Source organism: Danio rerio, chromosome 14, assembly GCF_052040795.2.
Source record: "Danio rerio strain M-AB ecotype USA chromosome 14, GRCz13ab, whole genome shotgun sequence".
NCBI lineage: Eukaryota > Metazoa > Chordata > Actinopteri > Cypriniformes > Danionidae > Danio > Danio rerio.
Window position 1 is genome coordinate 1,405,001 of NC_141034.1, and position 15,000 is coordinate 1,420,000.

The 15,000-nt window shown below is 36.3% G+C and overlaps 2 protein-coding genes across 3 annotated transcripts in view; one reads left to right on the forward strand and one right to left on the reverse strand.

Annotated features, from left to right (window-relative positions):
- Positions 1-15,000, reverse strand: part of rgs14a (regulator of G protein signaling 14a) — a 438,366-nt gene that overhangs the window by 278,073 nt on the left and 145,293 nt on the right. The gene's annotated exons all lie outside the window — the stretch shown is intronic.
- The window catches only part of sec24b (SEC24 homolog B, COPII coat complex component), a 36,922-nt gene that overhangs the window by 11,138 nt on the left and 10,784 nt on the right, over positions 1-15,000 (forward strand). For both annotated transcript variants that reach the window (XM_087281041.1, XM_087281042.1), the window contains 12 exons: positions 3,114-3,197; positions 3,285-3,448; positions 4,069-4,253; positions 5,341-5,443; positions 8,392-8,518; positions 8,602-8,711; positions 10,997-11,109; positions 11,207-11,325; positions 11,454-11,509; positions 12,512-12,718; positions 14,742-14,865; positions 14,953-15,000. The exon at positions 14,953-15,000 is cut by the window's right edge and continues 111 nt beyond it. In XM_087281041.1, the coding sequence (XP_087137167.1) occupies positions 3,114-3,197; positions 3,285-3,448; positions 4,069-4,253; positions 5,341-5,443; positions 8,392-8,518; positions 8,602-8,711; positions 10,997-11,109; positions 11,207-11,325; positions 11,454-11,509; positions 12,512-12,718; positions 14,742-14,865; positions 14,953-15,000 (1,440 nt within the window). The remainder of the gene's footprint in view (positions 1-3,113; positions 3,198-3,284; positions 3,449-4,068; positions 4,254-5,340; positions 5,444-8,391; positions 8,519-8,601; positions 8,712-10,996; positions 11,110-11,206; positions 11,326-11,453; positions 11,510-12,511; positions 12,719-14,741; positions 14,866-14,952) is intronic.

A 15,000-nucleotide genomic window follows, 5' to 3' on the forward strand; every position in this document is an offset into this window, starting at 1 on the left:
GACTAAGCCGAAAATAAAATAAATGAATTAAATGTGTGTCAGTGGCCAGTTAAAAGTCCTTCACTTTTACAGTGTATCCCAACAACAAGCAATGGAACTAGTTCTGTTGATAGATATTGTGCTTGAAACTGCTTAAATATGAAATTGTGTTGCTTTCATGATGATTTATCTTACCAAATTGGAACAATAATGAACTATTTACCTAAAATAAAATATATAATGTAAATGTTTGCTTTTGCAAAAAAAGAAAACTCTGGTGTTTGTTGCATAATCTGCCTGTCTTTTTTTAAAAATATATGGTAGTGGTCGGCACCAATAGCCTAGTGGTGCTGTGTGCCAACATAGCAGGCGACGCGAGTTCGATTCCCAGCTCGAAGTCTTTTGCCTCTCTCTGCTCCCAAGGCTTACCTGTCTGAAATCTCCACTGTCCTATATCATAATAAAGGTAAACCCCCTAAAAAATGTATATATATACAGTTGCGGGAAATTAAAATAAATATAAATGTAAGATGAAAGGTGTAATTTGGAATGTGAGTAAATTACATTTTAAATAGCAAATGACAGTAATTCAGTGTCTGGTTTAGGGTAAAGCATGTTATCAACAAGATCTGACAAAAACTGCTGATGGAGTATACACTAACCTGCGTGGTATTCTGTCACAACCTGGGCGACAAGACAGAAAAGCAGATCCATATAAATGTGAACGTAAGGTTAGAGATTTATTTGTATTCATTGACAGTCAATGTGGTTTAAATTTCCCAGATGACCCTGTGTTGTTATCTTGGAATAACATACCTTGGAATGTCACAACTGACCCATCAGAATTGAGTTTTTCAGACTGCCGTGTTTGCATCTGGTAAAACATGCACCCAGGGGGGTTGGTGCGGTGGCTGGCGGATGAAAGTGAAGAGGGTAGGGGGGTCATGGAAGAAAGCGAAAGTGAACCGCGGACGGGGCAGAAGTGCGGTTGAGGAGGGGGATCGGTAAAATGAGGTGCCAGATTAGATTTTAGAGGTTCCGGATTCAGCATGTTCCAGCACAAATTAAGCCCGGTCTTAAAGTATTATTTGACTATAAGCTTGGTGTTAGTTGAGGTACTTGAAAGTTCCTTATGAAAGTCAGTTGAGTGTGTGTTGGTAGAGCAGTAAATTGTAAGCTGGCATTCTACTAACACTCAGATGAGAATTAGTTTGGATGTAGTTGCAGTGTAACTTGTAGTCAACAAACTGTTCAATAGGGACTGCCAAAAATAAAGTACTACTCAACTATTTTCTGTTGTCATACATTTTAAGATGTTATTGATTTGTGTAGTTCAAAGCTTAAAGTGATAGTTCACACAAAAAAGTAATTTTCCTGTCAATTTGCTCACCCACATCTAGGTGACATTTTGTTTTCTTTTGTAAAACATTGATGCCGCAGTCAATAGAGTTTAAGCATGCAAAATTCTGTTGTATGTTGCTGTAAAAAGGGGTGGGATTAAACTGATTTAGACATTTAAAAAAAAAAAAAAAGCAAAAAGCGAGCGATTGGTCCATATTTTACATTTCTGTCCTGAGAGGTCATGTTTTGATCTTCGATTGGTCACATGCAATCATGTGATGCGATTTCGCAGGTCAGAATTCACCAAGCTTGAACTTTCCAATGCAGCGAACTGCAAAACTTGTGGCGCGAGCTTGCATTTCCGTTTTGACGCATTTGCGTGTGTGCGTACGTATGAATGAAAATCTATGGGAGAAAAGTACAGTGTGGCTGCAGCTTCAAGCAGATTTTCTTCTTTTGGTGATTCATATAATGGCAGTGAATGATGACAGTTTTATTTTTTGATTGAAAATAAATGCATTCAAATGAGTTCAATTCCATGGCTCCTGATGACACTGGCATAGTTTGATAGGCGAAACTATTGCTCCATGTAAGAAAATGAACATTATTTACAATATTATTAGCTGTATTATTAGTATGTTGATCAACATTTTTGAATGCGTGGCCAGACCTCATGATTTTGTCATCAAAAGCAGTGGTCCCCAACCAACGGGCCGCGGACAGGTACCAGTCCGTGGAACAATTGGTACCGGGCCACATAAGACATCATAAATTATTTCTATAGAAAATATTCCCCCCACGACTTGGTTTCTTCCACTCACCCCGGCCATCTCACATGAAATGGACTATGCCAAAATCCACCACATAGCGGGAAGAACGATCGCTTGAATATAGCTTAGTGGTGGATGTTGATAGTTTAAAGTTATAAAACAGGTATTATAGAGTCCAACTCAGCAGAGCATTTAAGGACCGTGCATATATGAGTGCGTATACATCGCTAAGTAAGTACCCGAAATCATTGCAATATGTATCTATATGGAGTTTCACATAATCATACTCATTAGGGCTGTAACATGCCAATGCATGCATTTAATTGGGCTATACGGTTGTATTATTGTTAATATGTTCGTCAGTTGAGATGTTTGGCACAGATGTTATGTATTTGATGCATATAAACCTTGATTGAAACATAATCAGACCGCGATAGTGCAAGTAGCTCATGCGCACTGAGTTGTTCAGGATTAACCTGGATGCACAAGTGTAGCAGCTGTGTTCGACTAACGTTGACCGGTCCGCGGTGATTAAAAGGTTGGGGACCACTGATCAAAAGCGACCAGAATACAATCGGATTGCACTCGCACATGCCGAGATCTGTTTGACCAGACTGTTGAAGCTAATAATATTGTAAATAATGTTTCATTTCTTACACTGAGCGATCATTTTGCTTCACAAGACCTCAGTGTGTCATCAGGAGCCACAGCTATTGATTTGGACTAGTTTCTTTGTGACCATTCACTGCCATTACATAAATCAGCAAGGATTCATTTCAAGGATTCAGCTCAGAATCTTCTTTATTGTTATACTGATGGAAAAAAAAGTCTCCTACATCTTTGATGACCTGTGGATGAGTAAATCAACAATAACATTTTCATTTTTGCATGGACTATCCCTTAATTTTCATCATCATTACGCCAGTCTTCAGTGTCACATGACCTTTCTGAAATCATTTGTTTTATTCATCTATAAAAATGAAAACTTCTTTTAGACGCGTGTGTTCTTGCAACTTCTTGCAGGTGGAGACAGCTCTTCAACAACCACAGGCAGTGCATCTCCGGTTCCCAACAGCTACGAGTCTCTGGAGGGCGGCGGTTACCAGGGTACATCCTCACAGCTTTCATCTTAATCTGCACATGAATGATTCCCTGACACACATTCATCTCATGTCTGTGTCTTTATTTCATCAGATCTCGCAGCTCCTCCTGCTGGCGTTCCAAATAAACAAGCTCCGCCTTTTGGATACAATTATCCAACCATGCATCCTGGTTACCAACAAAGCCCCGCCCCCAGGCCAGACTCCTCCCCCGCACACGGAGGGTATAACCCATCAGGATACCAGCCGTACTCGCAGGTACTGTGAAGTGTTTCTGTGTCATTTATTGTGATTAATATTATTAGTTTATTATTGTTTTAAATACAGTAAAAATATTTTTATGGAATATATAAATAATTGTTTAGGTGTTCAGTTAAAATGCAAGAAAATAATTCAAATGGCTAAAGGATCATTTGTAAAATTGTACCAAAAAAAAAAAAAGTTTTAAAAATTCGGTTTCACCCTAGCATTTAAAGTTTTGTTGCAAGTAAAATGTAAAAATGTTTAAAATTTATTGTAGATAATTTTACATAATTTTTGAAAATTGTTAATAATTTGATTAAGAAATCAATGCAAGAAAAAATGATCTGTAAAATGTATACTTTATTGTTTAAATTAATAAATTGAGATTAAAATCTGCATAATTGCGGGTGTTATAATAATATTTTGGAAACTGATTGCTTTGTTCAACATTTTTGTTTAAAAAATAGTTACAAACAGACACATAGAAGGCACTAACATTTTCACTGTTGTCAAAATAAAAGTCCTACATTGGCCAAACTGAAAAATTACTGGCTGATTTAGTAGTTAAAATATTAAGACAGGTAGCGTCACAGGTTATGAGGTTGTCACAAACATCTTTGTTTTTGTTTCAATAGCCTTTCCCCTCTCTGAACGAGCTGTCGTCAGCATTAGGAGGCCTGAGTGGCGTTCCTGAGCTGGAAATGGAAACCCTAAGACCCCTGAATCTGCTGCAGGAGAGAAACATCCTTCCTCCAAAACAAGCTTCTCCACCTGAACCTAACCTGAGCAGTGACCTGCGCAAAGTCAACTGCAGCCCTGAGTGAGCGTACACACACATACACAAAGCTGTATACATGGTTTACAGGGACACTCCATAGGCGTAATGCATGTTATACAGTAAAACCTGTTGTTATAAACACAAACGGGAAACAAAATATCCCATTAGGGATGATTTTTAAGCCTTTTGAATTACAGGGACATGGTGTCCCTGCAGGGATTAGCTCCAACTTGCCTCAAAACGCTTGCCTGAGTGTTTTAAGAATACCTAGTAAGACCTTGATTAGCTTGTTCAGGTGTGTTTGATTAGGTTTAGAGCTAAAACCTGCAGGATACCGGCCCTCCAGGAACAAGTTTGGTGACCCCTGCTGTAAACCATCTTAATAGAATACAACCAAGTCATACCGATGTCATTATACAATTTGGTGTCCCTGTAAACCACATAAACTTGTACAGACACACTAGGACTGCAGCATATAATGTTTCAGCATGAATATAGTAGTGTGTGTATCTGCAATAAACAGATTACAGGATCTCCAACGTTGAGTCTGGATTATAGTTGACCAGGAACCACAATTAGGAATGCATTTGATTTGAGGAGTCGGCATGATAGAGTGAAGGTTTTAAGGCCTGTGACGTGTCTGAATGCTTTAAACTCCCTTAAAATGTTTAGACAAAGTAATGGTATCATTTGTAAGTTTAATAAAGCCTGATTTGTAGTAAATTGTCTATACAATGAAGACTATGCAGTGTTATTTTACATTAGATTATTCAATGTCTCTACCTGAATACTGCTAGATTCCTCAGAAAATGAAAAAGCACTCGTTGTTTCACTTTTATCTTTGCTTTGTTGTATTTATCTATGATTGTAATTTGTTTAATATTATAGTTTATGCTCAATGAATCCCAATCAGTCTAAACTGATTCATCATTTCTAAATGATATTCTATTCATATCACAATATATATTGTAGACAAACAAAATATGCCAGATTATTCCAATATAATGCACACACATGCACACACATACAAGCGTTTGTATTTAAAGGATGTTGTGGTTTCACATGACAGGTGCGAGCATATTAACTGCTCTGTTTAAAGTTTCTCTTTGGTTGTGTTTTTCTCCTCCAGCACGTTTCGGTGTACTCTCACTAACATTCCCCAGACTCAGGCTCTGCTCAATAAAGCTCGTCTGCCTCTTGGATTATTGCTGCATCCCTTCAGAGATTTAACGGTAGGAGTTCTCAACACATCACAGTTAAACACTGATCTGTAGTGGTCACCGATGCTACTCTATTGTTTAGAGGATCATTGTTAAAGAGACATTTAGATGTTATGCAATTTGTTCAAAATTGACTACAAATATGTTTCTGATTTTATAAAAGATTTACATTTAAAGGGAAGGTCTCCAGAAAAATATGAAGCAGCACCAGGCCTGCACTGTATTGGAAAAAAACTGACATTGCAATGTGTATGCATGCATGCATGTATGTACAGTTGAAGTCAGAATTATTAGCCCCCCTGAATTATTCACCCTCCTGTTTATTTTGTTTCCCAATTTCTATTTAATGGAGAGAAGATTTCTTTCACACATTTCTAATCATAATAGTTTTAGTTACTCATTTCTAATAACTGATTGATTTTATTTTTGCCATGATGACAGTAAATATTATTTTACTAGATCTTTTTCAAGACACTTCTATACAGCTTAAAGTGACATTTAAAGGCTTAACTAGGTTAATTAGGTTAACTAGGCAGGTAAGGGTAATTAGGCAAGTTATTGTATAACAATGGTTTGTTCTGTAGACTATCTGAAAAAAAATTTGCTTGAAGAGGCTAATAATTTTGTCCCTAAAATGCTTTTTAAAAAATTTAAAACTGCTTTAATTCTAGCCGAAATAAAACAAATAAGACTTTCTCTAGAAGAAAAAACATTATTAGACATACTGTGAAAATTTCTTTGCTCTGTTAAACATAATTTAGGAAATATTTAAAAAAGAAAGAAAAATTCAAAGGGGGGTTAATAATTCTGACTTCAACTGTATGTATGCATTTATTTATTTTATTTATTTATTGTTTATTTATTTATTTTTTATTATTTATTTATTTATTTTTATTTATTAATTTATTATTTTATTTATTTGTATTTATTTATATAATTTATTGAGTTTTTAATTAAATTTTTTTTATTACTTACTTTATTTATTATTATTATTATTATTTATTTATTTTTATTTATTAATTTATTATTTTATTTATTTGTATTTATTTATATAATTTATTGAGTTTTTAATTTATTTATTATTATTTTTTTTTATTATTTACTTTATTTATTATTATTATTATTATTATGCAATTTATGAATACCTTCTTACCAGATGAGTTGAATAGCTCCGTTTGGAAAGAATTCATCATTTTGCATGCTGGGATATTTCTGTAGGGCAGAGAATCTGCATAAAAAATTTTTATAAACTAATTACAACCATAGACTCACATGAAATAAACATTGCTTTATAGTTTTCTGGCAATCTAAATATACTCAGGGACATTCAAATATGTCAAATGTCAGACATGTCAAATATCACAGAAACAAATTATATTTTAAAGCAGATTCACATAAACGCTTTAATTTTAATCATAACATTTTACAGTATTACTGTTCTTCCTGTATTTTGATCAAATAAGTTTATCCTTGGTGTGCTAGAGACTTCTTCAAAAAGTCTTCACATGGATTTTTTGCTGTTTTAAGACCATCATAAATTCTAAAATCTAAATAATCGTGTCAATATTAACATCAGCCGATGGGAACCCAACTCAAATCAGTCAAACAAATGTAGATGTATATCAGAATGTAAAGCCAGACTCCAAACATTATGATGGTTATCTTATCAATAAGCTTGTCTCTAAATCCCCACATGAGTGCCAACTTTTTTTATTATTATTGTAATCAGCTTTTGATTTACAGATAAAGGTGTCATTAAACTGTAGTAATACATCATTGTTTGTTCTTTCTTATCTAGTGGTTTACTGCCAATACAATTTTCCATTCATTAACTCTGTGTACATATAATTATCTAAGCAAATTAAATGGATAGTTCACCCAGAAATGAAAATTTACTCTCTCTAAAGTGGTGCTTAAATCCTTTATGAAATTCTCTATTTTTTGAACAGACACACACACAAACGCACACAAAAAAAAAAAAAAAAAAAAAAAAAAAAAATATATATATATATATATATATATATATATATATATATATATATATTTTTTTTTTTTTTACATATATATATATATATATATATATATATATATATATATAAAATAAATATATAAAAAAAATATAAAAAAAAAAAAATATATATATATATATATATATATATATATATATATATATATATATATATATATATATATTTTTTTTTTTATATATATATATATATATATATATATATATATATATATATAAATATATATATATATATATATATATAAAAAATATATATATATATATATATATATATATATATATATATATATATATATATATATATTACACACATTTGAAATAAAGCTGAAAATCTATGACCATTGACTTCCATAATATGAAAACCAAATATTACAAAAGTCAGCAGTTAAAGCTTTCCAACATTTCCAAAATATCTGTGTTCAACAGAAGAAAGAAACCCAAACATGTTTGGAACAAGTAAATGATGACACTATATATATATATATATATATATATATATATATATATATATATTTTTTTTTTTATTTTTTTTTTTTTTTTTTTTTACATCTGGGTAAACTTTCCCTTTACCTTTGCGGATATAATCTTCTCTTGAATGTAATATAAATGGTATAATGTCACCATTTCGGGTGACACGGTGCCTTAGTGGTTAGCACTGTCACCTCACAGCAAGAAGGTCGCACAGTCCAAACACATGCGCTATAGGTGAATTGATCAACTAAATTGTCCGCAGTATATGGGTGTGTGTCTGTATGGGTGTTTCTCAGCAATGCATGATAGCTAAAAGGGCATCCGCTGTGTAAAACATGTGCTGGAATAGTTGGCGGTTCATTCCGCTGTGGCGATCCTTGGTGAATAAAGGGACTAAGCCGAAGGAAAATGAATGAATGTCACCATTCGATATATTGAACTCTCTGTGTGTTTGTCTCTGCAGCAGTTACCGGTCATCACCTCTAACACTATAGTACGCTGTCGATCATGTCGGACGTACATAAACCCGTTTGTTTCATTCCTGGACCAGCGCAGGTGGAAATGTAACCTGTGTTACAGAGTCAACGATGGTAAGAGCCTGCAGTCCACTTCCAGGTTGTGGTTTATTCATATTTTAGCTCATGTTCTAATAGAGTCTGTTCTTCTCGATCAGTTCCTGATGAGTTCATGTATAATCCTGTAACTCGCTCATACGGCGAACCGCACAAGAGACCCGAGGTCCAGAATTCAACAGTGGAGTTCATCGCCTCTTCTGATTACATGGTGAGCATCTGCGTGTCTTTACAGAGGGATCATGTTATTCAGTTGCATGTCATCATTACACAATACAGGTACATTTTAAGCATTTTTGGAGTGTTGTCAGTTTTAAGGATATCTATAAGCTAGTGTGCGCCAAAACACTGACAAAATCTGCATTTAGAAGATGTAAACATCAAAAGCTTGATCAACGATTGTTTTGATGTCACCTCATACTTTAGTTTCTTATCAAAACTTCTGACCAATCAAATGCTCTCAAGGATTTGACATGCCCCGCCCCCTTCTCAATTGCTTATCGTTTGATGCGCTTGAGCTCACTGGCAGAGTTGTGATAACAAAACGCCATTGTAGGGGTGTCAAAATTAATTGTTTCTTTGGTGCAGACGTGCCGCGATGCAGACGTGGACAATTCGGTATCGGTTCAGTAATAATCATAACCGGTTATTATGTACTGACGTCATTTATCTCCTATGCTCTCTGTCGCGAGGGAGGTGAGCGCGAGTATTTACAACACTCAGCCAACTCAGGGCCGGTCCGTGGCATAGGCACCATAGGCAAATGCTAAGGGCGCTGTATATCTAGGAGGGTGCCAGAAATGAGCGCGGTTAAGTTGGTTTTGTTTTCGATATTCTTGACACACATTCAGTTACAGACGGCAATAACTCAAAAACCTCTTACCCTAAATAGATCTTAAGTGTGTTTCCTACAAAAAGACAAAGCTGGTTATGTTTCACAGCTGTCTTTCTTTTTTTCGCTCCACACTACGAGCACTGCTCTGTTTAAGCCCTCGCACTATGTGTTTAGCTGGGATAGCTCGCACTGAGAGGAGCTCTCAGCAAGGGACCGTCGGAAAAGTGCTTCTTTTTTTCATTTTTCTGCTCCGCTTTTCGCGAGCTCTCCCTGTTGCGAGGGCTTAAGTGTGTGTGTGCTTGTGTGTGTGTTTGTTTCTTTGGTGCTGTCTATGTTTGTGTTTGAATGAGAGACAGTGTGTTGCTGTGTCTCTGTGTGTTTATACAGACAGCTTGTTATAGCCTCTCCTCTAAATTCTAACACTGTATATGGAAAGCATCGTCAATGCACCGTGATGCACCGAAATATCGAATTGAACCGAATCGAAGGCATGATAATCGTAACCGAACCGAACCGTGAGACCAGTATAGGTTCACACCTCTTTTTTTAAAGGGGAGGAGCTACTTTGTCCCGCCCTCTTTTTATTTTTTCATTTGAGAAATGCAAACATCGCATTAAAAAATGCACATTTTAAAGCACGAGACCTTTAAATGTATTAAGGAACATTTGGTGCGAATTATTGTCTCGCATTGCACAGGTATATTATTGACAATTGCTAATAACACTTTGTATGGGCCAGTTATAGATTTTTCTTTTGTGCCAGAAATCATTCAAATATTTAGTTAATAAAATCATGTTCCATGAAAATGTTTTGCTATTGTAAATATATCAGAACTCAATTTTTGATCGGTAATATGCATTGCTAAGAATTTAAATTTGTTATCATTGTTTTATTTATTTATTTATTGAGCTCTCAAATTGCAGGAAAAATGGTTATTTCTGAGCCAAATATCGTCTTATCCTATCAAGCCATAGCTAAGCTATTTTAAGTTTTGCAATCAGCTGTTCCAAAACTGTATCTGACTTAAAAGCTGAGATATGTACAGAATTGTTTGTCAGTTCACTGTTCACGATACAAAGCAGATTTTGTGGCTTTTGTGTCCCTCCTGGCCAGACGCCGTATTTTACTACATTGGAAGTCAGCTGCTTCACCTACTCACTCCATGTGGATTAATGACATTTTTCTCTTCATAAAACTGGAACAAATCAGACACTGTTTGAAGGGTTCTTCTAAAAACCTTTATAAAATGTGGGGCTCTCTCCTTGAATATATGGAAATGTATACTCCCTGCGTACTGGATGATAGTTAATTTTGACATTTTTCTCTGCTGTGTAACATCTCATGTGACATCAAGACCAGGCTTTTAGTTTGGTGTATAAACAATTTTTATGGTTGGTTGGCATTTTATTTTATTTTATTTTATTTCTTCTGTTGTTGTTGTTGTTTCATTTTTATTTAGTTTTTATATAAATATATCTGGGGGTTAATAATTGTCATAATCATTTAGATCCTTGTTTACTTCTCTCTCTCTATGTCAAAATGTACAATAATATTCTATAATGTGTGATATTTGTACATTTTTGAAAATTTCTATAAATAAAGTTGGGGAAAAAAAAGAATTGTGCTTTTCAATTGATGCACATTTGCTTTCTCTCTGCAGCTGCGGCCTCCTCAGCCTGCCGTCTACCTGTTTGTGTTGGATGTATCCCATAATGCTGTGGAATCGGGCTACCTGAATGTGTTCTGCCAGTCATTGCTGGATAACCTTGACAAGTGAGATGTTGAGCAGACTCTGATTAAATGAGAGTGAATAGATGAGTTTGTCATCTGCATGAGCAAATGTATGTGTGTGTGTGTGTTTCCATATCAGGCTGCCTGGAGATACTCGCACTCGCATCGGTTTCGTGACGTTTGACAGCACCATCCACTTCTACAACCTGCAGGAGGGTCTTTCTCAGCCTCAGATGCTGGTGGTGTCTGATATTGAGGGTAAGCTGCTCTAGTTCTCCTATTATTTATGTGAATTGAATTTCTTATAACTTGCTCAAGTCTAACAATGTAAGATTGCTTTGTTTATTTGCTGAAACCCGTCTGATGTGTTTGTGTTCGACTCTTAGATGTGTTCATCCCGACGCACGACAGTCTGCTGGTCAATCTCAAAGAGAGTAAAGAGGTTTGAATCTTATCATCTTTCCCTGTGTTATGAGAAAGCATGTGTGCGTGCGTGCGTGCTTGTATGGTTATGTGTTTATTTGTGTGTTTATATGTGTGTGTGTTTATATATCTGAGGGTGTGTATGTGTGTATATTTATGCATGAATATTTTTAATGTGTGTGCATATGCATTTGTATATGTTTATTTATTCGTGTCTCTGTGTATATATGTGTGCGTGCGTGCGTGTGTGTTTGTTTGTTTTTTATGTGGGCGCCTGTATATCAATGTGTGTGTTTGTGTGTGAGTTTTTATGTGTATATTTATGTGTGTGTGTTTGTCTGTGTGTTTATATATCTGAGTGTGTGTGTATATTTATGTATGTTTTTTTAATGTGTGTGTGTGTGTGCATATGCATGTTTATGTGTGTTTGTGTAGATGCAGGTGTATGTAGTTCTATGTAACAGGTGTATGTGTTTTGTATGTGTTTATGCATGCATATAACTGTGTGTCTGTAAATGTATGTGTGTTTATGTATGCATATTTGTGCATCTGCGTGCATATAAGTGTGTGTGTAGATGCAGGTGTTTGTATTTTGTTTCATTTGTGTGTATGAATGCATATAAGTGTGTGTGTAAATGCATGTATTTATGCATGTATGTGTGTGTTTTAAATAGAACTGTGTATGTGTCTGTGCATGTGTGTTTGTTTATATATCTGAGTCTGTGTGCTTATGTGTGTGTGTATTAGTGTTTGTATTTGTGTGTTTGTGCACGTGTGCATATGTGTATTTATGCATGTATACTTGCAGGGTTTTGTGTGTTTGTGTTTATAAGTGTGTGCGCATGTGTGTTTGATTATATATCGGAGTCTGTTTTTATTGTGCGTGTGTGTGTGTGTGTGTAAGGTCAGCTCTGTGTTTGTTTTTACCAGCTTCATATCTTTGTATCACACACTCTTTGATAGTGTTTTCTCAGCTGTGTTGTCAGTGAGAATAACAGAAGTGTGTTTGTGTGTTGGTCAGCTGGTGAAGGATCTTCTAAACGCTCTTCCTGGGATGTTTAGTCAGACACGGGAGACTCAGAGTGCTCTGGGTCCGGCTCTGCAGGCAGCATATAAACTCATGTGTCCGACTGGAGGCAGAGTGTCGGTGTTTCAGACCCAGCTGCCCACGCTCGGCGCCGGACTACTGCAATCTCGAGAAGACCCCAATCTTAGATCCAGCACCAAGGTACAACCCTACAGTCACAGGCTGCGTCTCAATCACATCCTTTCTTCAGTGGTCATGGAGTCTGCCTTTTTAAAGGGGACCTATTATGCCCCTTTTTACAAGATGTTAAATGCTTCTCTGCTGTCTCTAGAGTGTGCAGTGAAGTTTCAGCTCAAAATGCCACACAAATAATGTTTCTAACTCTCTGAAACTGACATTTTTAGGCTATGATACAAGTCGTGGTGTTTTGGTGACTGTCGCTTTAAATTCAAATGAGATTGTGCTCTTTTTAAATATGGGCGGAGCTACAAATGGCTGTCAACATAGCAGCAGATTCAAAAACAAGACTAATTTCTTATGCTAATGAGGGAGTGATGGTCACTAGTGGGCGGAGCTTTCCTCCTTTATTGACACAAACAAAGGGAGAATGTCAATCAAAGTGTTTTTGCTGGCAAGTAATACATTTTTACCATTAAATATTACTCACCATTTTTACTATTAGTTATTTTTTCACAATAATCTGCAATGGGTTAAGCCAAATAATCTTGTTTTTACTCTACCTTGAGTGCCATAAAAGAGTCATAAAGTTTTAAATTCAATTTGGTCAATTGTAGGGTCACAAAAAGTCTAAAAAGGTGAAACAAAAGCCTTATTATTATCTCAGGAACTCTTCAATTTGGATTTTTTTTCCCTGGCTAAAACCTAATTGCGTTTCTTCAACAGATTTTCATTAAAGAGTGGATCTGTCTGTTGTTTAAATTTCAGCGCGTATAATAAGTTTATTCATTCATTTAATTTTCGGCTTAGTCCCTTTATTAATCCGTGGTCGCCACTGCGGAATGAACCGCCAACTTATCCAGCAAGTTTTTACACAGCGGATGCCCTTCCAGCCGCAACCCATCTCTGGGAAACATCCACACACACTCATTCACACTCATACACTAGGGACAACTTAGCTTGTATCCAATTCACCTGTTCTGCATGTGTTTGGACTGTGGGGGAAACCGGAGCACTCGGAGAAAACCCATGCGAACGCAGAGAGAGCATGCAAACTCCACATGGAAACGCCAACTGACCCAGCCGAGGCTCAAACCAGTGACTTTCTTGCTGTGAGGAGACAGCACTACCTACTGCGCCACTGTGTCGCCTCTATTGAAATTTAATTAAATGAAATAAATAATTTCTTCAAGATAAAGAGAGCAGTATTTCGTGTTGCTCGGGTTTGTCAGTAGGCCTGCATATTTATAATCATACAGTAGGATCGTATTTGGTTATATATTTACTAACATGATCTGAGTGAAGCAGCATTTATTAATCATATTTTAACATTTACTAATGCATTATTAAAATTCAAATTTGTTCTTGTTAAAATTAGTTAATGCACTGTAAGTTATCAAGAACCAATGCTGCGTTCGCACCAGACGCGGGAGAAGCATCAAGCGCGAGTGATTTACATGTTAAGTCAATGCAAAAAAAAAAAAAAAAGAGGTGAATAAGGTGGCGCAAATGATGCAATCTGCGCAAATGAAGTAGCGTGAGTTGAGCGTTTTGGCGATTGACGTGCAAAACGCTCGAGTTCGAAAGTCTGAACTTTAGCGGACATTTGCGCCACGTTAACTAATCAGGGTGTGTGATTATGACGTAGCGCCTGTTGTTGGTGTCCTGTGTTGGAAATCCTTTTGTCAACACCAGACAAACGCTCATCAAACTGGGCTCGGCTCAGTCGTAAGCACCACTGAAAGCCTCCATCATACAGGTTTAGTTTCTAGAGGAGGTGCACCTTTAAAAGGATCTAGTGTGCTCAGACATGGCTCCAAACGTATCGACGCTGTTTTTCAGCCTTCCTAAAGCACATTAACACAGCTGTTTTCTCAATAAAATCCATGTTAGCCATTTAGCAATGAAGCTACAGTCACAGGGCAGACCGAAGCCCTGCCTATCACGCCGTTCCCTGTCTGTTGTGAAGTGAATTTGATGCGCGAATAAAGCGAGTTTCTAAAATGTAGTAATATCAGTGTATTTTCTTGTGTGTGTTTGTGTCTAGACTGTCCAGCATTTGGCTCCTGCTACAGACTTCTACAAGAAATTGGCTCTGGATTGTTCTGGTCAGCAGATTGGAGTGGATCTGTTCTTACTGAGCTCCCAGTACTCAGATCTGGCTTCTTTAGGTATGTGCACGCACGCACGCACACACACTGTTCTTTCTTAGCTGTTATATGAGGTTGTGAGACGAGACCTTTGCTGTTGTTGTGCAGCATGTGTGTCCAAATACTCAGCGGGCAGCGTCTTCTACTACCCGTCCT